Source organism: Falco peregrinus, chromosome 3, assembly GCF_023634155.1.
Source record: "Falco peregrinus isolate bFalPer1 chromosome 3, bFalPer1.pri, whole genome shotgun sequence".
Classification (NCBI taxonomy): domain Eukaryota; kingdom Metazoa; phylum Chordata; class Aves; order Falconiformes; family Falconidae; genus Falco; species Falco peregrinus.
In genome coordinates, this window is record NC_073723.1 from 117,970,296 (window position 1) to 117,996,903 (window position 26,608).

A 26,608-nucleotide genomic window follows, 5' to 3' on the forward strand; every position below is an offset into this window, starting at 1 on the left:
CTTCAGCATGTGGAAGGGCAAAATGGTTAAAAGAAAGCATGAAGATTAAAACATATACTCAGCAAACTGGCCAAACATGTATCAGAAAAAGGATGTGCAAGAGCCAACGAGCTTCAGTGGAAAACTGGCAAGGTAAGTTACAGCTTGTAACTTTACTTTTATACCTTGCCTGAAAAAGAAATCTAAAGGACAGCATTAGGTCAAAGCATTAAAGACCTGAACAAACAGTTACCCAGCAATAAGTCATCACTTAAATGTATTTGCTTAAGATGCGAATCAACCCCCAAGATAAAAAAGCTGAATTTCTTAATAAAAAAAAAAGGGGGGGGGGGGGAAGTACTCTGTCATTTTTAAATTCTTGCAAGCCATCTTAAAAAGCAGGGCTCATCAAGAAGCTATTAAATGTCTCATTCTCATTAGCTGAAAATAAATTTGTAAAGCATATATATATATATGAACAAGATTTCAGACAAAGATGCCTACACTGCCTAATGAGTAGGTAAAATTTAAAAGACTATCAAATCTCTCATTTCAGGCTAGCTGACATTTCTAAACCTTGTGCTGTCCTGGCATTTAATGGCCAAACAACAATCAAAAAAAAGCATGAGAGACATTTCTTTTGTTCTGCAGGCAGCCTATATTATAAAAGTATCTTCAGCAGGAAGAAAACTTTTACTGAGCAGATGTATCTCATATTTCATTCTTCATGCTGAAGATTGGGTTCAATCCAATTTCCTCAGGAATAAACTTCCCTAAGTCAGACCGCTCCAGTCGAAATTTTCATCCCCAATACTCGCTACGCACAGACTGCATTTCTCCAGCTGCACTGCCCATGCGGAGAGCAGCTGTTCCAGGATGGCAGCTGTGGTGGAAGGCAAGGCAGTCAGAAAGAAAACCCGAGCGACATCAAGGTCTTACACATTAGGACCAGGATTTAAGTGTGATCCTGAAATAAATGGATCCATCCAAGCTTGAAAACTGTTAACAGGACGTGCCTGAGCTGTCACTTGTACTGCAGAAGCATCTTGTTCATTGAATGTGCATCAGATACACCCTTCTCTCAGTAACTGCACTGAACCCGGGGTTAAGGGAATAGCATTCGTGCAATTTAGTGGGGACCGAGTGGCTGGATGCCCACTCAATAGGGCAGCTTTGGATTGAGGTCAGACATGTCTCCTTGATGCTACAGCAATCTCTGCACCACAGAACAGGAGAGCTGACACGGTCTTAAATATCACAATCTCTCACCTCTGATCCGAGGGCCTGAACTGGTGGTTATTATAGTCTCAGGTAGTTCTGGTCAACATAAAAAGACTAAAAGTGAATGCCTTTTGTCTTATTCCCTCCCATAAAAGACCCTAAAGAGTTACAGTTTCCTCTTGAACCACTAAAAAATTACTATTCCTGAACAGAAGAAACAGTAATCTGTTCTGGAGGAGGGTATTTTTGTTTTCATCTCTACACATAAATTGACACAAACTAACATCTACAAGCTTACATTAGAACTACTACTGAAAAACAAATCAGCCAGAAGCCCAACAGCTACAGCTATCCTGAGCCGTTGCAGCAGGTTACAATTAGTTGAAAGCTGCAGCTTTGATTTTTTGGGCTTTGTTGTTGTTTGGTTCTTCTTTTAAAAACAAATTAAGACAAAAAAGCATTTCAGTTGCACAGTTACACTGCCTGCTGTGCTTTGTACAGGGGTTTGTAGTGATAAACACAGGTACTAAGTTACTGTCTACAAAACATGCCTCATATTATGGAAACAAGGAGTTGGAAACAGTTTGCGAAGCAGCTGAAGGGTAGGTAGGAGCAGCTCCATTACCTGCAGAGTCCTGCGCTTGTTATCTTCTGTGTGTATCCATGCTCGCAAAGTCAATTCTGTTATGAATATCTGAGCTGCCTTGGCGAACAACACAGGAGCTTCTGCACTAATCATCTGCAATTACATTGAAATTTTATATATATATATATATATATATTTTTTTTTATTTATTTATTTTTTTTTTTTTAAAGTTTACCATTAGTATCCTAATACCGCAGAGTGGTAGTCAAGAGTAACTTTATCACGTTAGTCAAAGCTGAATGCTTGCACTGTTTCAGCAGGGAAATTCCCACATCAGAGTATCTATGGGTCTGATGGTCCAAAGAGTTATCAGCCTCACGTTAAACGCAGCATTAGGAGTATTGAACATCTAAAATTTGTCTTGAAAGCCATGATTAGTCAGATGCAATTTCATATCGTGCTGGACGATGGCAGGCCACTAAATGGCATCAGGGCACGGTCACCAAGAGGGTGTCAACCAGCAGCTTCTGCTGGCAGTGCTTGGCATGTGTATAAATCATTTGGAAACTGAAGAGGACAGACTGATGGCTCATTTTAAAGCCTGGCCCTTACTTTATAGTTATAGCATCAATATAATTTGAAATGAACACTGAAATTACAAAGGAGGTTTGGAGGTCTGAGTAAAGACTCTGCCTCACCAAATTTTTTCTCCTTAAAAAGCATCTAACTCAAGTTTTACTCAAATTAAGCAGTTTTATTATTAGCTAGCTTAACAGTAACGCTTACTCAATAGTACAGCTTTCTTACTAAATGATGTTGCAGGCAGGCCAGAGACTTCCTCCCTCCCTGCCCTAAAAAAAATCTCATCTTTCCCATCATCATCAAAAATTCGGCACAGACACTGAACTGGGACCTCAGAAGCCTGGGTTGGTCCCCTCCCCAGGCTGAATGAATAGCTCCCTTGTGTTGGAAGGCAACACACACCTTGTTCGGCATCTCATTTAAATGGTAAAGGTTGCCGTAACTGAAGGATGGTGGCACATTGAGAAAAACAAGAAGAAAGTGCAAACCATTCCCTTTGCTCTTAGGAGTTCAGTGTCTTGACAGTTTTCCAGCTTAAAAAAAACAAGAGTCAAACCCTGCTGGTGACTCCCTTTCCTTCCTTTCATGTCAGTAAGTTTTAATTAGTCAGTTCACGTGTTACCATCATCAGTCACATGTTTAGCTCAAATACTGGTATCAAAGCCATGTTATCCACCTAAATTACTGGGTTTTTTTTCAAAAAAAACTTGAAACAGTGCAGCACACATTGAAGTGGTATCACCCTACAGTTTTGTGAAAGGAAAAGTCGAGAGAAACAGGAGGAAACATGAGAAAAGACAGTTAAGACCTGGAAAAACCAGGAAATCCCCAGAATTATACAGTAGGCTGGTATTTACCAGGAGAAAGCAAAACTGCACAAGTCTTCAAAGGTCCCAAGTGATGTTGCTTTCCCAGCTCAGTTTAATTATACAAGGCCAGTTAATATTGCTTTCAAGGTGACCATTAAAATATGCTTTAGAAACAATAATAAATAATGGTAACAAGTAGTAATGAATTGCAAGGAATTATAGCTACAATACCCACCAAAAGGATCATAAATACTTAAAAAAAATCCCGTGAGCATACCTTCACATCTTCATCTAGTTTCATTATCTTCTTAATACGAGCCAAAGGGAGTTCTTGAACTCTGAAGTCTTTCTGCAGAGAAATTCACATTTGAGACTCTTTACTGATACTTAACTGAAAACAAAGGTAAGATAAGAAATGTTAAAAGGAGCCTGTGTCATCTAGAACTGCCTAAAATTAGATTGACAAAAATGACTTATTTTCTTTGAGGTATGGCAGCCTCTCCCCAGGCCTGAGAACTTTCATCTGCTTTTCCATACTTTATGCTGATATAATTCTACTTAAATCTTCTGTCAGACACTTGTATCTACTATTTCACCTCAAAGCTAGAAGTCATTCTGCAGAACAGAATGTTTCTAATGTTATACATTTCTGCATCTATTTATATTTGAAGCAACTAATTCAATTAGGTGTCTCGGGACCCAGAAACTGTTTGAATTACAAAAAGATACAAGAGAAAATGAAGGCAAAGAGGAGTTATGTGGGGCCACAGGATGAAATTTTGTTTGCTTTATTTGTACTTTCCTGTTGTCCAATACCAATTTTGGTGTTAAAAACCTTGCGAGAATCTTGTTAAAAAAAATAATATATAAAATCTCTCCCATTCCTGTGTTATGGATTTCTCACTATTTTCCAGCACAGAGAAGTGCTGACTCAAAATGGTGTAATGATGGTTTAGGAGACAGAGAGGGAGCGCTGTCATTGTACTGAATCATCCTGCTCTGCTCAGCTGTTTGCACGTACCCAAGCCACCACCGAGCTAATATCTGCTCATACTAGAAGGCACCAACGTGTCCCTTGGAGAGATCCTCTGCAGAGAGCTCCTGGGGTTAGGGAAACTGCCAAGCTTCACTATAAACTGTGCTTTCCCTTCTCTCAAGGTATAGAGAGGAATAAAACAAAATAAATTAAAAAAAAACAAACACAAACCCCCAGTGTGCTGCTACCAGGAGCTGCTTGAAACAGGGAGAAGGGCTGAGGCTACGTAACATTGCATCAGGAATGCAGCAGCCCTGCCCACAAAGGACTTAAAAAACCACCAACAACACCCCAAAACTTTCCTTCTCACAAGAATGTTTTAGAAAATAAAAGGAAAGTCATTCCTCTAGGGAAGAAAGCACCGCGAGACATGTTAGTGAAACAAAAGAGGGGAAAAATGCTGATAATTCTGTTTTCTATTGAAGCAAAATACAGAGGTTGTGCGTGGTCCAGCCAGCGCTCCAGCAGGGGGCATTTTATTTAATGTATATATAAAAAGTTTATTTATATACATTATTTTATAGGCATATGTACTGAAAAGGCATTCTGTGCCCTCATTCTGGAGAGAAATGTGAATGCGGTGCTCCTGGTAATATGCTGTAAATCAGAACTAATTTGGGGGGTGTGTGGGGTCCTTGCAAGGAGTGCCGAGGGCTGCTGCGTCCTGCTGATGAACACTGTGTTTTGGAAAGATTTTGGGCAACGAGAGAAGAGGGCAGCCAGGGCTGGGACCTGTGCTTGAACACACAATATGCTCAGGGTGACATTTTCAACCAGTAACCGCCGCCATGTAAACAAGTTAAGGGGTTGCTAGGGCATGGAAAAATATTCCAAAGGTATTTTTAAGCAGCCTTTTTTTCTGTTTTTTGTTGTTTTTTGGGGTTTTTTTCATTTTTTTTAATTTTGGGGTTTTTTTTTTTGGTTTTTTTTAAGCTCTTTGCTTTTTAAAGAGCCTCGTGAGCTTTGAGCAAGCCTCAAAGAAAAATGAGGACAAAATTTCTAATTTGTGAAACTCGTAACAGTCTTAAGTACATTAACTCCTATGAAGAGCAGAACTGCAAGTAGACATGCATAGATACAATGCTATTAAAATCTTTAGAGAAAAGAGACAGTGGGAGAAATTAGAAAAAATGAAAGCTTCTTTATTCCTTTAAGGCAGACAAGCAAACGTCACATAAATCAAAATTAATACGCAAGTACCACGGTGAAGGGAAGCATGACCACTACTGGCTACCACCCAGCAGAACAAACTTGAGACACCAATTCTTCATCTTTTCTTTTTTCCAAATTAGGTCTCAATGTTTTCACAGGCCTCTTCTAACTCATTGTGGAGCTGAAAGGCAAGTTTCAGCCTAGTCCTGTTTCCTATTTCTCCAAAGCTAGGCTACAGTCGTCTGTTACATCAGGCAGAGAGCAGGGAGCTCTGGTTTGTTCTTCTAAAGCAACTCCTTTGGGTTGCCCCCCACTGCCCCCCGAATTTTAGCGACCAGCAGCACATGGCAAACACAAAACCAGGCAGAGAGTGCCCTGAAAAGCAGACAACCAAAGCAGCTTTCCACCAAACAGCTGCCCTGACCTCCACTATGCCGTACATGCACATGCAGATGAGCTTTACATCCATGGGAGCACTTTCAATAAGACGCACAATAAATTCCAGGGTTTGATTACGCAGGGGACAACTACACAGGAATGTTTTGCAGTTATCCCTTTTCCTTTCCAACTCCCCTTCGCTGTCCTCAGTTAAATTTTCAATGACTTACTAGCTTGCAATGCAATAAATAGATTCATACGACAGTTAAAAATTAAGCTGCCCATACTTGATAAGCTGCATAATAAACCCCTTTCATGTGGAGATGAAGACAAACTACAGCTCTTGAACACAAGAATTCACTGTGCTGAAAGAGGAAAGTAATTAATTCTGGTTATGCATACAAATTTCTACATCTGTTTCTTTAATCAACTATCTGCACACAGGCTGAAAAAAGAAGCTTATCTTCAGACTAGTGGATTGGGGTTTTCACTTTGAACAGCCCGTCTTCAACTGGAGTTCTTTTGTTTTCAGTTACATTAAAAGCACAGGAGTATGCTTTCAGGACCACTGTATCACAGTCATCTATCAATCTCTCTTGAAAAGTCATTTTTATTATATGCCCTTGTTCTCAGGCACATCTCTTTTGGGGATGGAAAAAAATAGAAGCTACTTAGTCCAATTCTTATCCTCAGCCTATACAGGATTTTTTTTAATCAAATGGCTTTAAATTAATAAAGCATGTGATAACGATGCACTTGGCATTCAAGAGATTTTCAAAATTTCAGGCTTGTCAGAGGAGATGGTTCTGGAAGAGGGCATCATAGTTCTACACAAAAGTCTAAACCCAAAAATTCATTCACAAACTTGTAACTGTCTGCCAATAGCCAGGTGTTTGAATTTATGAAGGGGTGAAAAGACTACGTTGTATTTTGAAGAGTAACATCTCCGGGGCACGCTGATGCAGCCTGCCCTTTGGTGGGGATAAGGGTTCCCTCACATGCTGGTCACACATGTTATATTACAGAATCTGCACAGAAGTTAACCAGCCCCTGTAGTATAATGTGAGGTATGTTCTCAAATCCCTCAATCTCCTCTTACCTACAACAGCACATGGCAGCTACACTGGTACCTGCAACTATTTTACAATCACTTCCCTTTCCCCCCCCCCCAACAAACAGGTAATTCCACAGCAATTCTCTAGAAAGCAGCCACGGTCATCATTTAGCCTGTTAAAAGAACCTTTGAATCAACTTTGTTGTCTCGTTTAGCCCAGAAAGAGCTGGCGGTATGACTGTTACATCTCGCGACACTATTTAATTAGCTGCATTCTGTTTATACCTCCAGTTCTGCCAGTTGTAGCCAACAGTCAAAAGCCTGGCTGAACGGTTTATTTATCATTCAGCAATTAAGGCTGCCTTGCAGTGTGTAAACAGCCAACTCTGCCGTATCCCATAAGCAGCAGCAGTATGGGCAAGCCGAGGTTTATCTTGCTACCAGACATCACCATCAGAAATGACACAACCGCTGGGGACACTCACCACTGTGAGGTTGCGTATCTCCTCCATGACTCGTGGCCAGAAGGACTGGAGGCTTTGCTGGGCATCGCTGTTGCTAGCTGTGCCGAAGCCACCATCCGTGGACATTCTGGTAGCTGGGAGAAACAAAAACACGTGTTAGCAACTAGGGATGGCAGGAGTCAAAAGGCTCCCGGAGATTCTCTCCAAGTCCCAGGAATACACAGGAAGGGGCCAGCCTGGCTTATCGCTCTGGAAAACTGTCAAAATAAGATATGCCAGTCCAGGTCTCACGGCAACAGTGCAGAGAGACTCAAACCCCCTGGAATTGGTTGTGTTTTGTTTTTTTATTTTATTTATTTTTCCAGAGATTGAAAAAGAACATAAAAAAAATCAAAACAAAAGTAGTCCTTATTTCCCTATTAGTGCTTTGCCTTTTCACAAGGAGTTACAAGACATAACTGATGCCCCATCACAGCTTGCATTCCAGTGCACATTCACTATAAAATCTTTTAAAATCTTTTTTTTTTTTTCTTGCTTCTAACAGCCAACAACAATGCGGGATGTGGCAGTAAACCCGCCTCAAGTTGAAACCAGAACGTCAATCTCAGCCTGATATTGTTTCTAAATGTGTAACAAAACGGTTGCTTCTGTACCTATTTGAAAGGTGTCAAGTTCTGTGGCTTTACACTTTTTAAAAAAACCTCTTCTCCTTGGGTATAATCAAAAGAGAAATTAACAGTCTGTACAATACAGAATGTCAAAAGCACCAAGTACGATTTACAATGCAAATCTTTTAATTGAAACAATTTTTAAAAAGCCTCAAGGTTGTCACTTAGTGTTCTGCAACTGCAGGATGTTAAGCAAGTCTGGCTACGATTAAATTTACACTGGACGTTGCCTGTGCATTAAGACTATTATCTTTGCAAAGGGCTTTATGGGAGGTACCAGTCGTCACCAGGAACTTATGTAGAGAAAACAAAGGGACAGTAACGGGGTTCAGGCTTTCCCCTATAACCACACCGTGCTGCAGTGAAGATGGTGAAGAGGTCAGGACAAGCAGCATTGATTAACCTCATCCTTGGGTGACCGAGACTGTGCCAGCCCACGTGGCACTGTCTGGGGGTATTTCAAGTTCCAGCTTGACACAGTTCTTCCCCCTCCCTGAACTCCTAGATCAAATTGTGCCTTTTTGATGACAAAGTCTTAAGACAGCTCTAGTTAATATTAAAATGAAGTCAGATGCCCAACTTGGGAAACCTTTGGAACACCAAGACCTGCCTTGCTGGCTTCCTCCGTGTGACAGGAGTGCGTGGGGCTCTGGCAGGATTCCCAATAGGGATCACAGCTTGGAAGGATGGGGCAGACGGGCCAAAAGCACACGCAGGACCTGCCGAGATACAACCTGACAGGACAGGACCGGTGCTTCCCGTGCGCTGAAAGCATCTTGGTGGATGCCGGAAGAGTCACTGCTCACTTCTCAAGCGAGCAGAGCGGAGGAAGCCAGCAAGTTACCGACATTAAACGCTTACGGGGTCACCCAGAGCATCTTTGAAGTTTCCATGAATGACACGCACACACCATGCACAAACAGTAAGTCTCTGTGCCTCTCGTAATGCGCAGCAAGAAAGGGTGCAGCATCTTCTATAGGGAAAGATCTCAAGATAGGCACAGATGTTTGTATGTTGCTGTGTAACAGAGAATAGACACAAGGATCGATTTAGCTCCAAGACAGACAGGCACAATGCCCGCTTGCTTTGATCTGCCATGTAAAGGTTTATTTCAGCCCTTCAAGCCGAAGGGAAGCACAGCAACGCTGTACGACGCACCAAAATACCGATGGGAGGCAGCGGGCAATTGCCGGTAATTTCAAGATCTACTACTCCAAAGCAATGACGATCCATAAAATCTTATTAACAGATCAAAGAGATGAATGTCAGACAATTAGTTCGTTACCTCCTGCAGCCTACGCTTCCCAAGGCAGACTCTGTGACAGTTGTATTTTTCTTTCATCAACCTGAGAAGAGGACACAGGAGGCGTGGGAAGAGCCGAAGGGGATTCTGACAGGGGATGAAAGAGGAGGTCAGAAGATTGTATTTTCAGTCTCAAAGCAAGACAGGAAGAACTCCAGGTAAGGAACCTATGGAAATAAGTGACTGACAAGTTACTTGATAACTCTTCAACAACTATTCGCATTATAATACTATCTGCCTACAAACTGAGATATTTCAAGTACTTGTAAGAAAATACACAGGGATAAATATTCTAATGAGCGCGTTAAAACTGGCAGTTTATTCTCCCCCCCCGCCCTCCCCTTGATCTGCATTGTTAAATGTAGACAAAAAATAGTTCAGGCACATAAATAAAAGCTAATCCTTGAAATCTGCTCTGTACTGGCAGTATTTCAACGCTAACACTAGACGGGGTCTTTTCTGCAACCGAGGTGCAATTCATCTTGAAGACAAGCCAAAACACTTTTCAAGGCTTTATTTAAAATCATAAATTACTTGCATTCAACCCACTTAAATGCTGTAATGGAATATAATGCTCTACATAACCCCAAGAAACAACAGGTTAAAAAAACCCCACACAAAAAACAAACAGAAAAAAGCTAATGGAGCAAAAAGGAAGAAAATTCCACCACCGCCGCTTTACCTCCTCCTACTGCACGTAAAAGCAAATTTCTCGCATTAAATATATGCCCCTGGGGTACTCATCCAGATTTCAGGAAGAGCTAGAAATGGTTTATTCCAGTCAATCTATAATTTAAAAAGTCCTGTCGATGAACACAAAAATTTTCCGATCTTCAAGGTAAACACAGGACTGATTTCAGCACGCAAAACGAACAGCCTGATGCTTAACCCAAGGGACAACTGCCACTTTAAATGACTGTTTAGGATAATTGTTAGGAAATTGAGTAAGAGTAGAAACGAATCACCAACAGGCTGATTTTCTGAAAAACTTACAGAATGAAATCACTTTAAACTCTGAAATAAAAGCCTAAGCAGGTTAAAACTGCTCAGAACGTTACTACAGTAATTTCTTTCCATTAAAATATAGATAGATGAGTGGTGGCGAAGGTACTTGCGAGCATTAGGGGAGAATTCTGAGGAAAAGAGAAAAACTGAAACCGTCACGCAAACCTACAGCGTTGGCTCTGTCAGACAACTTTACTAATGAAACCATTCCTGCACAATTAGGTAAGTTCCTTCACCCAAGGCGAAGCTGTGTTCTCTTCTTTTAAGAATGCCTCACAGGATTAGTGCCAACAAAAAAAAAAATCCAAAGCACACAACAGAAGATAAGCCCACCAAAGCTAACAGGGAGGCAGCTCCTCTAATTTCACAGTATCAGCATCTAAACCTGTTTGTCTTTTTTGATATGCAGCTTGCAGGGAAATTTTAGAGCCTCATTATACTTCATCCTTCCTCCTCTAAAGGTTTCCTCCTCCACAACTCTGTGCAGAAGGGGAGAGGTGCTCTGAGGACCCCCCAGGTCCCTGTCCTGCACTCTGGTAACGCAGGGTATGGTCTCTCAGAGGTTTTAAGAGTAAACTGGCTACTCTGACCCGGTTTTGCTGCTGAATAATAGAAGTTACAAGTCCACCTCCCGTGCCACCTGATTGCCACAAAGCATAACCATAACCAGAGATAACTTGCCAACTCCAGCAGTGCTGCGTCTCCATGCAGAAGCTGGGCAAGTACCTTGCAAGCTTGACACGCTTCTGCCCCGCACAGCGCTCACTTAACCGAAAGCAGTCATCTCACCGGCTGAAAAGCAAAACGGGGTGCTACGCTGAGCTCGGCTCCGCTGAGCTACCAGCCCGAGTCCCGGGAGCCTGCAACCTAAAACTCCATCTGTGCAGAGATGCCCTTGCGGAGGGATCTAGACGATGAGGTTCATGCACACACAAAACACAGTGACAACATGGACACGTTACTGGAATGAGATACAAGCAAGCAAATAACCAACCACCCCCACTCCCCCCCCAGAAAACAAACCCATACAGAGCAAGAACTAAGAGCGTAGCAACAGGGGAGACTGGGATACACCACCTTCACGACAGCCAACCAGTCCACACAGCCTGGAATATGCTCCGTAACAGCAAAGATTTTGTTTCCACACTAAGGGAAAAAGAAACTGATGGCCAAAAAGCTGAGGCTTACACATAAAGTGCCCCGAGGTGATTACAGAGCAGATTAGCAAGCACATCTCAAGAACTAGACATCAAGACTTTGCAATTAGAGCTTTTCTGCTCACCGGAGCGGAACACCTTTTACAAACATTAAACTTATAAACTCCTGTGGCAGCTGACAAACGTTTAAGAGCTCCACTTCACAGGAGCACAAAGCAAGCACGAAGACACCTCTGGTGTCTGCGGTTGGTTTTTTTTGTTTGTTTGTTTTGTTGCTTTGTTTTTTGGTTTGGTTGGTTGGTTGGTTTTTGTTTTGTTTTGTTTTTCTTTTTAAACCAATGCTAGTTTGCGCTCCTTCTTTAATGCCGTGGGAAGGGGGAAGCAGTCTCACCCTGGATGCCTATGATCTGCACGCTTGAGCAAGAACCTGCTATTGAAAACACAAGCTACAGTATAATCACAAATAAAGCTAAGATCTCTGATCTTGCAATTCCACCTGGAGCAGGTATCCAAGAGCTCTTCAGCTGCAAAACCAACGGCCAGGAACAGCCCACCAGACCCAGCAGAGCAGCAGCTGCCAGCCACAGCCACGGGACATTCCCAGGCATTGCCAGCACCGCTTGCCAAGTGAGCTTGGGAACCGGAGGACAACCTCCCCGGCCGACGAGGCTCATGTCACAGCTTCTGATGTGCCTACTTTTAAATTATTCCCAAGCTGGCCTTGACTAAGAAGTCAACCAAACGAAATCAGCTGGGTGGAGAGCAGATCTAAATGAAATTTATCCAAATATCTGAAGGGATATGCAAACGGTGAATACCAGAGGGAAGTACTGAAAAGCCTCGAGGCTCTCGATGGAGGAGACAGTAACTCAGCAACATCGTCAAGTACCACAGACCCTGGTGATATCAGAAATGTCAGGTTCTTTGCATACAGTACAGTCACATTCCCATGACTTACGTTACGGGAAAGAGCCCGTTTTATGCAATGTTGTATTACATGGCAGAAGAATCATATTCCATCCAAGCGCCTTAAAAAGACGGCTAAATCCAAAGTAAGATGGAGGCTTAAAAAGAAACGAGAGAGACAGAAGCTCAGGCAAACGTTTTGCCTCAACATCCTTAGATTATAGCTACAAAAAAGGATAACACGCAAATATTTCTGAAAACTGCCACTGCAAAAACAGATCCCCGACAGATTCCACCACCATACAAATACAGACTTACCACCTCCACACCGACAGCTTAGAAGGCTCCCACCCCCCCAAAAAAACCCTGCACAACTCTTTTTGAGATGCTGTTGTTTTACAACATCGGCTATCCCACAAAACTCACAAGTTAATTATTAGGAAGTAGTGTTACAGAAAAGGAGAAAATAAGCAATGCAGTTCCTCTTTTTCGTTAAAAAAAAAAATAAAATACTTAAAAATCCACCATCTTTACCAGCAAAGAATAAAAACCAATGCCACGGCACTTAGCAAAAACCCTGGAAGTCTGAAGAATTAAAAATAGATCCCTAAAGCTGAAAAGCTAATATTTAGAATAAATACTAATCCTGGCATTGTATCTGTGATACTCCCAGTCTGATGCACTAATTCTCAAAAATGTAGCGTTCTGTTTTGGGAGCCTGTCCCTTGATTTAAAAGTAAAATGTGCAGAGCCGCACTTGCATATCTAAAGAATGAGCTCTGTGTAGCAGCAAGCGCCAGACACCTGATCCTGCCAGAATCAGAAGGAACAATCTAGCAACCAAGAACTAGTTTCACAAGAAGAATAAATACGCTTTTAAATGAATTTAGTAATGCATTTCTTTAAAGGCAAGCGAAGGACGAGTCTTCCACGTATGAGAGGAAGCCACATACCTGCACCCCTTCCGAGATGCTGCTCTCATTACCTCAATTAGAACAATCTGCGGTATCAGAATATCACATGCAGAATATACAGCCTGAAGTGGACTATGACAGCAATCGTTGGTCTCGGCAGCAATCACGACGGCTGAAGGCACACTGAGAGGTTGTCTCTGTGCAGCAGATCAACGGCACTTGTTTTGCATGACATCATGCCCTGTGCTATCTTACTTAAAAACAAACGTTGGAGAAGTCATGTTAATGGTCTAAAATTGCTTCCACAGAGATACCATGCCTCAATTCACCATACATTTTCTCTGCTTCAAGATCTACTCAAGTCAACAGAGATAATTTCAGCCAAGCCGCCTTTCATGAAATTAAGATCAAATTTATTTCCATTACAGTCCAAACTACATGTTCACTAGACAGAGGCCAAGCAGCACAAGCGCACAACGTGGCTGGAAATACACAGGTGCCACAACCACAGCCGTGAATTACTTTTACTTGCTTTGGGGGGCAGCAGTGGTGGTATAAAAATAGTTCTTAATCGTGTTTGAGATCAGTGGTTTCTTCTTCTACCTTAATATTCAGGCCTTGCCCGCTCAGTTACGTAAAATTTTTAAGCCAATAATGCAATTCAGAAACTTGAGTCATGCTGGCAGTTGTGTTGGCACTGTGAACAGCTATTTCTTCCAAACCAATGCCGCGGACTTTGTGTTGTCTCTGTTTTCCGCACCTCCTGTTCCCCACAGCTCTAGCTTTGATCAGGAAAGCGGTACGAGCTCTTCAGGCTGGCGGAGGGAACTTGCCCCACTTCTGACAACGAGAGCACACGAAGAAGGCCACCGGGAACACAGGGGTATGTGGGCACACAACTAGTGCATCACCCTCTACAGAAGGTTTCCTAGCCATTGAAACGAGGCACCGCAGTTACAAAGTCCCATCAAAACCGTACACAAACCCCACATCTCCGACCTGATGAAGAATTGGTAGTTGCCACCAGTGGCAAAAGCTGAACAAACCAAGACCGAAATCTCGCTACAGAAGGCTAAAAAAACATAAAAGATGTTGCCACAGCGTGGCACAAAGCACTACAACAGACAGAAGCACGAAGATTTATGCCTCGTCTTGCCAAAGCAAAAGGAAAGACACAAGCCGTAGCATGCAAGGATCTGGGGTTACGACACATGAGCCTTGAACGATTCCATGAGAAAAACCAGTGAATGCGCACGCTGGGAATGGGGCTTGGAGAGAGCCGGGCTGGCATGTGCTGCCATCGCTACGTATGCCAAACGCCTTCTGAAGGAGGAGTCGCTTCAACGTACACATCCAGTTGAGACTCATTTCCAGTCTTGGTACGTCAACAAGACAGCACAGAAAAGGCTTTGCCTATATAACATCACCCGAACAAGTGCTGGGGGGGGAGGCGGGGGAACACCACATTTAAAGGGATTTACACAACGGGGTTTTTTGGGACACACGATCAGCTTTGAACAAACCCTAATACTCAACATCATCATAGAAAGGAAGCAGGAACACTTTAAAGATAAAATGTAATTCACTATATAATCCATAGCATTACATACACAGCAGAATTATTTCAGCACATCACACCAGTAATGATGTTGTTGTTATTAAAACATAAAAACTTCTATCATTATGTACAGGCACAAATTATGAAAAAAGTTACAGCTAAGCCATACGCCAAAGTCAGAAATCTCAGACTTTAACACTAGATTTATTTATCTCAAAGATACAGGAATTCTCTTCCATTTCTATAAAACAGTGCTATAAAATCTAATGCAGCCTTTAGAGGTAGCAATAATCACAAACTCAGGAAAGCCTGAAGTTCTGCTCTTGATGAAAACACAACCTTGCAGCTTTTTGAAAACAATTTCAAGAGGCTTGCAGTAAAACCAACATAATTCAAAACACCAGTGCTTCCTCCCAGTGCACTATTATAAGAAACTTTTGCAATTCCTCAGTTTTATTTTTATCTGTTCCCTCTCGCAGTATTACACACACAACCCTCCAAGCATATAGCTGGCACCGTAAGTGGTCGATTTCAGCTGATGGGAGAATCACTCTAGGCTGTTGGATAAGGTGCGTACTTGCAGATTTCTCTTGTTCGATAAAATTAAAATTGAACATAATAGGCTAGTTAAATGCTGCACTAAGTTACCTACGGGGGCTATTCAGTACTTATTGCTAAAGATTTTTAAGAGAATGCTGCGAAACGGTGTTTAAATTGAGTTGATCTTGCCTTAGGGCAGAAAAAAACAAACAAGATGACCTCTTCAGGTGCCTTCTAGCTCTTTTTTCTACAAATACTTAGCAGTAGATTATTCTATCTTCAAAGCACTGTTTGAACATTAGCTCCCTAATACCTCTAATGCATTATTCTGTTTTCATTCATGCGAAGCACGGCATTTGATTTAAACCCCAACCAGTTACAAAGCCAGAGAGGGAGATCTGGATTACCACTTCCACCAACACAGACAACTCGTTAAACCAGCGCCGTTCGGTTTCAGCAGCTAGGAGGGCCAAATCCGCTTTGCACCACTCCCACTGCTGATCTGCTGCTGAGAGCACTGCAATCCATGCTTGGCTGGATCACATGCAGGCATGCCTCCTACTCTCCCCCTTCTCCACCCCAGTACCTACGGCAGGAATTCTGCTCCTCCCCGGAGAGTCGGCAGCTGGGTTTTGGCAGGCTGGGGGAAAGAGCTGCCTCTCCACCACCCACTCAAGAGAAAAAAAAGAGAGCGAGCAACAGAGCTGATCCCGGCTTTTCTGGCGGGGAGGTGGCAGGGCCAGAGTAACCACCCCGACTTTGTTCATGCAAAGCCAAATGGGCCAGATAACCTTCCCGATAGGGAGTTTGTTATGAAGTTACAGCCCTGATCCTGCAGGTTGCTGCATCAAAACAAGCCCGTACCTTTCAGTGGGCGCTGAGCTGGGAACGGCCTCGCAGGAAGACACGTGCTACACGCTCAGCAGGAACGAGAACCGTGTCTCCAGCGCTGCTCCAGCTGCATGGGGAAGGAAGAGCATATCCTACAGCACAGACAATGCACAGCAAAGGCATTTTACTGAACACACACACACAAGAACCCAGAGAAACCGTGTCGAGTTTCTTATCTTAATACAGAAGACGGCGTGACCTAGCAGTTAGAGGCAATTGCTGGTGCAGACAATGGTATGCTGCAGCCTTCTGCAGGCGGATTGACAGTTGGCTTTACTCCTTCAGGAGGAAAAAAAATAAAAAAAATAAAATCAGGCCTAATGCCTGCTTTTACAGAAGTATTGAGTTTCTATTTGCAATGCACTAAGTACCTAACAGCACTGCTAAAAGTCCTCTGGTCCAGCAGCAGTCCACATCAATTTTTGCACAGAAAAACTAAAGATATACACAGTCTAGACTTAACTCTGGGCAGGGTTTGGAGAGCACACCTACAGCTAAAGGCTGGGATCAGAAAGCCACCAGGAGCACAGCACAGCATCAGAAACCATGCTACAGAATCAAGACGTGACCTCCCCACAGTGTGGCACCAAGTCAAAAATGAGGCTGCAAATATTAGACCACCACAAAAAATAGCACAGGACCAATTTTTTTCTTGAAAGGTAAAGCAAACAAAATGGTCTGAATTTCTGTTTCTACTGGTTATTTTACTTTCTTCTTTGAATGAAACAGCACAAGGGTCACGTTTGATATTCGGTGTTTCAACAGTTAAACACGATGAAATAGTGGCTCTTTGCAGTGCCATTTTGGCTGGCAAGCACACAGAGTAAGAAGCAGAGGAAGAAAATTCCCAGACAAGTAACAAGTGTCTAAAATGAATCGTGCTGCCTCTCCAGCTCCTAAATCAAACACCCAGCAGAAATGGAAAAGCTCTTTTAAGTAAAGCATGTTCAAGTTCGTCAAGTCTACTTCACACGATAAAACAGTTGGCACATACCAAAACAATACTGCATGTCCCGTACTTCACCTTATAAACTTTAATCTCCACCAACTTGGCATAAAATTGGTATTAGGTATTGCAGCTTTATAAATGTAAAAGAAATTACAAGCTACACACCTCACAACTTATCTCCCAGTACTGGTATACACGCGTTTTACTCCTTAATAACAAGAAAAAAACACAATAAAACAAACTCACCTTAACAAAATTACATGGTCTCAGTCCTGAATAGTTGCGTGCTTACACTTTTATAGGGAAAAAAAATAATTTAAAAATTTAGCGAGAAATATTAAGGCAGTGCCTTGCTCTCAGAGGCAGGAGGCATCTCACCCAGACTTGTACCATGTGGGAATGGAATGCCACAACTGCAGTGACATCAGGTAGTCACAAAACAAAAGGATTGTCACACACCCTAAACGTATACAATACAGCATATGGTATATTAATAATTCAAACATGAAATCCAACAGAAATATTTTCAGGCCCACAGGCACTATTTTGGCATCAGCAGTGTTAACCAAGTGATAGGCTTCACCGGTTCAGAAAGGGTTTCAAATATTTCAAGATCCAACGATAGTTTTCAGCTTCGGTGGTACCTATTGGGTACCTGTCACCACGCAGGCACCCATCGCAGAGACCACCTCGGACCGCTGCCCCCGAGAGCTCACAAAAGCAAGAGGGGTCTGACCTGCCTTTGGGTTGGTTTGCCCATTTCTTTTATTTTGTATTTTAGGCAGCAGCAGTTCTGATCACGCAACATACATAGATCCTGCTCTGGAGCACAAGCAGGAGGAAAATGCCTGTTAACACAGTACGGATTAAACAGACATTCAGCCTGGAGATTATTATTTTTTAAAATATTATTTCAGTTGATATTTTTTAATTAGTTAGAAATAATTCTGCATTAAATTAAGAGTTTCTTTTATATAGAAGTCCTGCGAGTGTCCTCACGTTCTCTCATCTTTCTGACAGCCAACTGGCTGAAAAAGCTAAATTGGGTGCTTGCTATTAACCTCCTGGTTACACTGGGACCCAGGCAGCAGCTGGAGCAGACAGCCGTCATATGATGATCCTGCGCTACACAGATGCTGCAGCACATTTAGGGCAAAGTTATGCTTTTAATTCTAATGCAGCCTTAAGTGTGGTGTGTCTCTTTGCTCTTCTGCTGCATTTTTAGCCTCGACCACCACTGTGCTGCTGGAGAGGGAAGAGGGGAAGGCAGAAAGAAGGATTCAAACTAAAGCAGGGCGGCAGCACATACAGTCTAGAAACCCATGAGTGATCAATATGAGGTATTCACAAGAACTTGTGAGGTTTTAGAGCAGAGTGAAAGGCCGTACCAGTCTATAACTGGGCATGTCTTCTGCGAACTTTGTTATCCTGGGTTGGCAAATCAAATAAACGTGCTGCTTTTAGGGGGTTCTCGGGTTATTTTTCTATAGGGACTACTGTAATAACCAATGTTCCTATTACTTTCTTCACTCCCTTAAGCTAATCTTACTCAAGTTAAATTATGAAATGTCATCTTGCGAAAGTATTATTATTTTCATAAATATTTTCATAAAACTATAAGTCTTTTGCCTCCTGAGATCAGCAGATCTTACTTGAATGAGGCCCAACCTGTACTGCTCCACAGGCAGACATGATGGACTACATCAAACCTGCCTTTTTTTTCTTTAATTTATTTTTTAAAACTGATCCTGTGTTATAAACAAGCAAATTGTAACCTTCTGGGTCGCTTTCATTGACTGAAGAAAAGACAAGTGAAAGCAACCTGTTTTGATTTATCAGGCAGTGACCAAACAGCAGAGCAAGTTATAAACAGACAATAGAAGAAAATCCCCACAATGAGATCGCAGCATGTAGAAAATACTCAGTTTTTGAGAACAAACCAAAAAAAACTTCCTGTAACTCCTGGGAAGCTTTGGCACGTATCCTGAAGTTTGATCTTGCTCTTGGTGCCCCTTGTAACAGTTGCTATATTTTTTGACCCTCTGAAATAGAAGGTAAATTGCCTTCTTTATCAAACGATAGTAATTAAAAGAGTTTAAGTTAGCAACCATAAAAATTTAAATCGCTTACAACATGGGCAGATTGGTAAACCCTGAAATTAAGAAACCGCTTCATGTGCCAACACTATTAAAATACAGATGTCACGCTACATTATATAAACGCAAGATTACTAGTCCGATTAAAAAAAAAAAAAACAACAAAAGCACACACAAAACAACACACCAACCAACCAAATACAGTGGCTCGAAAGGTGACCTCCTGCGGGCATCACCATCCTCCCAGCCAGGTGCACATGTATCCTCTTCCTCCTCCTCCCAGCCACCAAGGTGTTCAACCCAGGGACCACAGCTTCCCACGATAAAACTTGTTCTTCATGCCTTCGCTACTTGTGCTGCCCGTTCAGTTAGTACAAAAAACAAGCATGAAGTCCCTTAAACAAAAAGATGGGCCTGTCTTCTGAGCCTGCATTCCCAGCAGGTAAAACTACCAGGAAAGCCCAGGAAACACACAACTAACTTCTCTCAGTGGTGTAAAATGGGATCCAAGGACCTTCCTTTCCCTCACAGTGCTGCAAGAAAAAGTCAGGAACCGGTGTAATTTGCTAATAATAAACCCTTTACAGTGCTACCAAAATCTTTATGTTTTTTCCTGCTGCTCTTGACCTGCTTTCTAGACCAAGCAGCACCTATTCTTACACGGCTTCAAGCTCTTGCAAGCTCCAGCAATGAAACATGACAAACATTGGGTATAACGAACATTTCTGCAGTATTTCTTATTTCATCGTAGCTGCAGATTCCCTCGCGTTCTGCCACCCCTTAACAACACACAGCAGCTGAATATACCCTAATTTCAAAGCAAAAATCTTAACAAGTCTCATTTTTGCTTAAAGATGCTAACAATGACCTTCACGCTCACAGTAAATCTCCCGATTCTGGCCAACAGCCTGCTACAGAAGTTACTGCAATTCCACTAACGTACCGGAGCAGCCACCATTATTAACAGATGACTTACGATGACGTTTCTCATTCTGCCCCCCCCCTTCTCAGACAGAAACTAGTATGCCATGCCAGGGGCCACAGGAAGTTGAATAAGCTTTGCCTTATAAGCTTTAGCACAAGGTGATGCTATTCACCAGTCTTAATTTAAATTAAAATACCCAAAATAATACTCAAAGGCTGTAACAATTCAAAGACCATTCAGGTTGAAGTTCAACCCCACGACTGGGTCCTTTGTTAGCAGCTGACACCGACGTGCAGATCAGGTTCACGTGCCAGGGCCCATTTTTCTAACATCCCTACAAAAATAAGTTGCACACTGTAATTACCTCTAATTTTCAAAACAGGGCTTTGAAGGTCAATTAGCAACGGGGAAAACAACAACAATAAAAAAAGGGAAAAGCAGGACTGAGGACACTGGAGCTATGTTACCCAGTTCATCCCCGGGAAGGCAAGGACGCCAACAGCACCATTTAGCATCTCTCCATAGGAGCGGAGCAGAAGGAATGCCTGCAATGTGCTTTGCCTCCTTGCCGAAAACTAACTTTAATTCTGATCTACAAACTATTCTCCATGTCAACTGGGAATAGTTTTCATTTTTCTACTTTGATTCTTTTTTTTTTCTTTTTTTTTTTTTGTTGCAGTCCAAAGTGCCATCAACAAACTTTGTCCTTCATTCTGGAAACTGGGAGCAGTGGTATTTCAAGGTCACTCGTGCTAGTGAAGGCAGGCCTAGCTCCGGCAACTTTCCCTGCGGCACCGCACGGCCGGTGGCAGCCGTACGGAAGCCCAGCCGGGACTCGGGGTGTCACCGGGCCAGCCCCGAAAGCCCTTGAGGCTGGAAAACTTGGAAGCTAAGCGGTACCGTCACCCCGTTCCTCTGCCTGTCACCGCCGGGCTGCGGGGCTCCGATGACCTTCAGTGCTTATTCACAAATAAAAAGGAAAACAAAGGGCTGCTGATACTTGGCTGGAGTTGGGCTGGGGGTTTGGGGGTGATGGGGGTGCCGCTGTCCCCCTACCCCCCCGCCTCAAGGAGCCACGTTCTGCCCGGTGCTCACTCTCAGCAGCCGGGCAGCCCCCGCCAAGGGCAGCCGGGGGAGACCCCCCCACCCGCGGGTCGGCGGCAGCCCCGGGAGCGGGCTGTGTGTGTGTGGGGAGGCGCTGCCATTTTCTCCCCCTCCCAGCGCCGGTTACCGGCCCCGGCGCGGCCCTGCGGGCAGGGCGCGGCCCCGCGCTGCCCCCAGCCATGCCCGCCTGCCCCGGGGGGCTCAGCCCCGGGCCCCAACCACCGCCCCCGCTCCGCCCCACCGCCTCCCCCTCCTCCTGCCGCACAAGGCCGGTCACCTCGAGGCCGGGCGGGCAGCCCCCCGCCGCCAGGGCCTGCTCCCCCGCCACGGGGCCGCGCCGCGGCCGTCCCCCGCCCCAGTCAGCGCGGCTCCGACCGCCGCGAGCAACTTACCGGGCCGCGGCCACCACAGGCCCTGCCCGCCAGCCACAGGGAGGCTGCGGCGGGGATGCGGCGGCCCCCGGGCCTCCCCGCCATCCCTTTGTCTTTGAGCTGACCCCTGCCTGTCGGGACTCCGCGTCCCCGCCGGACCGGGCCGCCGGCCCCTTTAACAGCCGCCGCTCAGCCTACCCTGCTGCGCCCGGCCGGCCCGCCCCGCCCGCGCCTATTGGCTGCGCGCCGCCGGGGGAGGGCGCGGCCCCGCGCCTCCATTGGCTGCCGCCGGCAGCGCAACCTCGCCGGCCACTTCCTGCTTTAAAGTTACCTTGAGAGGCGGCGCAGGGGTCAGAGCGGCGCCTCCGCCGCGCTCCCCGCCCGCGGCCCCTCCGCAGCGCGGCGGCCGGGCCCTCCCCGGCGGCTCCCATTGGCCGCGCAGCTCCAAGTCAAACAAGCGGAGGCTCGTGGGGCGGCCACCGATTGGCCCGCGCCGCTGTCACTCCAAGCAGCGCCCGCCGTACTGCACACGCCGCCGGCGGGGCACCGGGTGCTCAGGGAGCCGCGACCGGGCCGCACCGGCACACGGCGGGGGGGTGCACGTCCAGCACCGGTGGCCCACTGCGGGCCCGGGCCGGGCCCCCCCGCTGCCTGTCGAGGGCCGTTCTCCCCGCGGCGGTGCGGAGGGCAGGCCCGAGCCGCCACCGGGAGGTTCCCGCTAAGAGAAAGCGGGCCCCGCCGCAGAACGGAGCGCGGAGGTCCCCGAGCGGGCAGCGGGACTGAGCCACGGGACGTCAAAGCCAAAGGGGCTGCAGCCCGTGGGACTGGGGGCACTGTGTGGCAGGGCTGTTACAGGCCTGTTCCCGGTGGAGGGTTCACAGCCACCGGGAGCTGCGGGTAACGGCTGGTCCGGTGGCACTTCCCACCTCTGAGCCACCGAGAACACATACACAGCACATAGCGGCCTGGATCACATGCATGCTCTGGTGCCTATGGGAGACTGAAAAAATAATCCGGGGGGGGGCGGAAATCAATCAAAGCCTGCTTTTCAGACAGATAAAGCCCCTGGTTTAGCAGGTGGCTGCCCAAAAAGACACCCTCCTGGTGCAGAGCCCGACCCCTCTCCCTAGGGCTGAATGCCTCTGACATTCCTCCTCGAAGGATGCTCTGGGAAGCGATGCAAGCACTGGCAGAGCTTTCCCCTCTTGGCCATACGCTGGAGATTTCCCCCTTTGCGGCTTCAGCCCCGCACACAACATCCCACCAGCCTCGCTCTGCCCACACCACGGTTCTCAGAGCCTCCAAGAACGTTTCTGTAGCTCTTGGATGGGACTGAAAGATGGGAACGGGGTGTTTATGAAGCACAGATGATATTTTAACCTCTAAAGACCCATCACTTCCAGCAAGTTACCAATATCTGAACAGATTTCAAGCCGTGTTCCAAGATACAATTTACTGCTTGAAAATAATGTGCTTACAGGATTATATAGAGCAGCAGAGGAAAAAATATTACAAAGCACAGCCAACGCTTCGCTAACCCTGCAGATTAAATTAGTTTGAATCAGATAGCAAGGAGAGATTAATTTAAAAATAGACCTTCCTGGTGATTTATTAAATATAATTGCTTAAAACACATCTTAGAAAAAATAGTAATACTTAGCAATGCTTTGTTCTCTTCCTGTGTCATTCCTCAGATAAAAGCAAGGGCCTCTGAGCTGCGGTATGCTTACTATTAGAGGTATGCAAGGTACTTTCAGGCGGCATGCAAAACAAACCCAGAACAGTCCACCGCCTTTCCTGCAGAGAAGAGGAATGCCTGGCTGGTATTTCGAGTAGTAACAACTGCCCAAACACATTCCCATGTGCCTTCTCACATCATGATGCGACCCAGTCCCCTACGGAGCAAGAGCCCCTCTCCTGCACACAGGTAGGACCCAGCGTGGCCACAGGAACAGCTAATGCTCTCACAGCATTTAATAATTCTTCATGATCGTGAAGAAAAACAAATTAATTCTTGGAAGCCCTACACTAAAGGGTTTATTTCAATCACTGCAGCTGTTCTTGCTCTGAAATCACACGGGGCAGTTGAGCTAACACTGAGAAACTGCCAAAATCCCACTTGAAAGATTTAACTACAAAGCCACTGGGAAGACACAGGGAGAAAGGAATGCTCTTAACCCAGGAACTGTCATCTGTTGCTGCATTCTGCAAGTTGCAGCATTTCTGAGAATGCCTTGCTGCACATTATTCACGTATGGCATGAGAACGTACACTGGCAAACACCAGTTATCTTTATAAAGTACAAAATAATGAGAGGGAACAGGTTGGCTGTACAGGATAAATGATGGGCTCAAGGTTACCCTGCCATCCCGCAGCAACCTGAGAACCAGCGGGATTGCATTTGATTCCCACTCCTCACTTAGAGCAAACAGCTATCTGTCCTCTGCAGGGCTTTCAAGGCACCACTTTTTGCTTTGACCAAGAACTCTGTGTTCATCCAAAAATGTGTCTAAATCTTCCACTCGGTGTGATCACAGTGGCCCCTGCGTGAGCCGGCATCTCAAACAAGCCCCTTTAACAGTGACACAAAACACAGCATGGTTATGATGGAGCACGCGACGCCAGATGTGACACTACATCAGGTTCCACCACAACAAGCAATGCCTAAGGGACAGTACTGGTAGGCTGGTACCAGAGCACAGCTCAGCTGAAGACAAACACTGATTCTGCAGGAGCAGCTTAGTCCAAAAACGTAACCTAATTAAATAAGGACATGGTTAAGCCTAAGAAAAGGCACACAATGTTGCCAAGGGCAACAGCAGCAAACGATGTTTGATGACCCAGGAGGTCTATTTTCTGAATGCAGGACTAAGAGTTAACCACATGCTTGCAGGCTGTTTGCTCTGCATCACAAGTGAAGCCAGCTAAGACTTTCCTTTTAATTGCCTGTACTCAGACGGCTGTTGAGACACACAAGTAGTTTTTCATTAGTACGTGGAGAATACTTTACTCAACGAGACAAGTGTCTCAAAAGGCGATATGAAGTCACGTTCGAGAACTATCGAGCATTATTACTTCTTCTTCTGTCAGCAACCTGAAGCCTACCAGAGCTCCAGGTTCTAGACCCAGCCCTGGGACATGGCTCAGTCAACATGAAGCATAAGCCAGCCCTGCCACCAAAGGGCTGTCCTGCCGCCCCACCTGTCCTGTGCCCACCACTCAGCCCTGCTGCCCCCAACACCCGCACAGCTAATGATGCGGCTGGAGAATGAACTGACCTGAATGAAATCCAACCCAGCCAGAAAGAATTAGCTTCTGTCCATGCCATACTCATACTGCTTTTAACACACGGTGCTTTACTGGTTACTGGGGGGCATTTCCTTCATTTTCTCAGTTCAGGAAAAAGCAGCATCTAAGGAGACCGTATTTATGTGCAGATATTCTCATAGTGCTCTGTGCCCGGGGGTTTCGAGCAGAGGTTAGACAATCCCTCAGATATTTACCAGAGACCCACTGCTTATCATCCCGCCGCTCTCCCCACCCAGCGTCGGGGCCACGCTCTGGATAAGCGTCCTTAAGGCTTTCGGAGCAAAGCAAAAGCCCCAGACACCGGTAAAATACGGCATCACCAGCACGTGAAACCGACCTCTCCCGCAGCACACCCCCTGCCGGGACCCGGCAGGCCGGGCCCGCCCCCACCCCCGCCGCTGGCTGCCAGGGAGGGCCCCGCATCCTGCCCTGCAGCTCCTGCAGTGCCGGGCCCGGCCAGGCCCCGTCCCCCCATCTCCGCGGCCGAGCCCCGAGCCCGCCCCTCCCCCACGCCGGGCTGCGCGGGGAAACGGTTCGGTTTCCTGGCTTCTCCCCGGTCCGCTCCTCGTGACCCAATCAGCGCGCAGCCCCTTCCGCCCGCCTCCCCCGGCATGGGCCAATGAGCGGGCGCGGTGCGTCTCCGCCAATCGCAGCGCGGCCGTTGGCGGGGGAGAAGGGGGGAACCCCTCGGGCCGCCCCCGCCCCGCGCCCCCTCACGGGCCGCCGCCGCCGCCTCCCCCCGCCGCCCTCCCGCGCACTCACCGGGGCGACCGGCGCCGCGACCTCCGCCTCCTCCGCCCGGCGGCCGCGCTGCCTCCGGCCCGGTTGGCGGGAGGCGGGAAGGAGGGGGAGGGGGGCGGCCGGAGCACAGCGAGCGCCCAGCGGCCGAGAAACAAGATGGCGGTGGCTCCGTGAGGCGGCGGCGCGGGGCCCCACCCCTTTCCCCGGGCGGCCGCACTGCGCAGGCGCATGACCCGCGACTGATCTCGCGAGAGCTGCGCCGGGCAGGGGCGGGGCGGGCCGCGGCCGGCGCGGGTGAGGCCGCAGCGGGCGGGGGGTCCGGGCAGGCCGCAGCGGTGGCCCGGGCTTCGGCGTGAGGGACCCGCGGCTGCCGGCCTGTGCCTCGGGGCTGCGCCAGGCCTCGGGGTGCGGCAGGGGCTGGCCCAGGTCTTCCCCGGCCTAGGCCTGTGCGGGCCCGGGCGCCAGCGGGGCCTGTGGGGGCAGGCGTGGGGCAGTGCCCTGGGCAGGGGGCCCGCTGCCTCGCTCCCGGGGTCTCCCCTGAGGTGTTGAAGGAAGCCGTCGCTGTTGCTTATTGCCTCTGAAGCCCTGGCTCTCCCCCGACAGCCCCCTGCAGCACGGGGATCATAGCCCGAGGGCTCTCCCAGGACCCCTGGGGTGACGGGTCAGAGCTCTGCATCCCACAGCCCTCGGTGGAGGAGCTGCTCCTCTTTTTAGCCTGTTGGCTCATCCAGGGAGGGTTCCAGCACAGCCTGTCATGGCCCTGAGAGCTGTCCAAATTAAACCTCAGTGAGCTGTCCAACACTCTTCACACAGGCCTCTGATCTATCATCACAGGATAACTTTTCTGCTACTATCCTACCCGAGCTGGAGCTGATTCAAGCAAAAGTCTGTGCTGCAGTTCAGCCAGCTA

At 46.4% G+C, this 26,608-nt stretch overlaps 1 protein-coding gene across 7 annotated transcripts in view; it reads right to left on the reverse strand.

Moving 5' to 3' along the window:
- The window catches only part of NFYC (nuclear transcription factor Y subunit gamma), a 37,128-nt gene extending 11,235 nt beyond the window's left edge, over positions 1–25,893 (reverse strand). Inside the window, exons 1-5 of one of the 7 annotated variants that reach the window (XM_055799205.1) lie at positions 25,720–25,893; positions 9,215–9,319; positions 7,283–7,395; positions 3,455–3,526; positions 1,826–1,939 (exon numbers count right to left, since the gene is read on the reverse strand). In XM_055799205.1, the coding sequence (XP_055655180.1) occupies positions 1,826–1,939; positions 3,455–3,526; positions 7,283–7,387 (291 nt within the window). In that variant the 5' untranslated portion in view covers positions 7,388–7,395; positions 9,215–9,319; positions 25,720–25,893. Of the gene's footprint in view, positions 1–1,825; positions 1,940–3,454; positions 3,527–7,282; positions 7,396–9,214; positions 9,400–21,669; positions 21,830–25,719 lie in introns of those variants that run through there. The other 6 variants (XM_055799202.1, XM_055799206.1, XM_055799204.1 and 3 more) reach the window with 6 other exon arrangements.
- Positions 25,894–26,608: the final 715 nt, after the last annotated feature.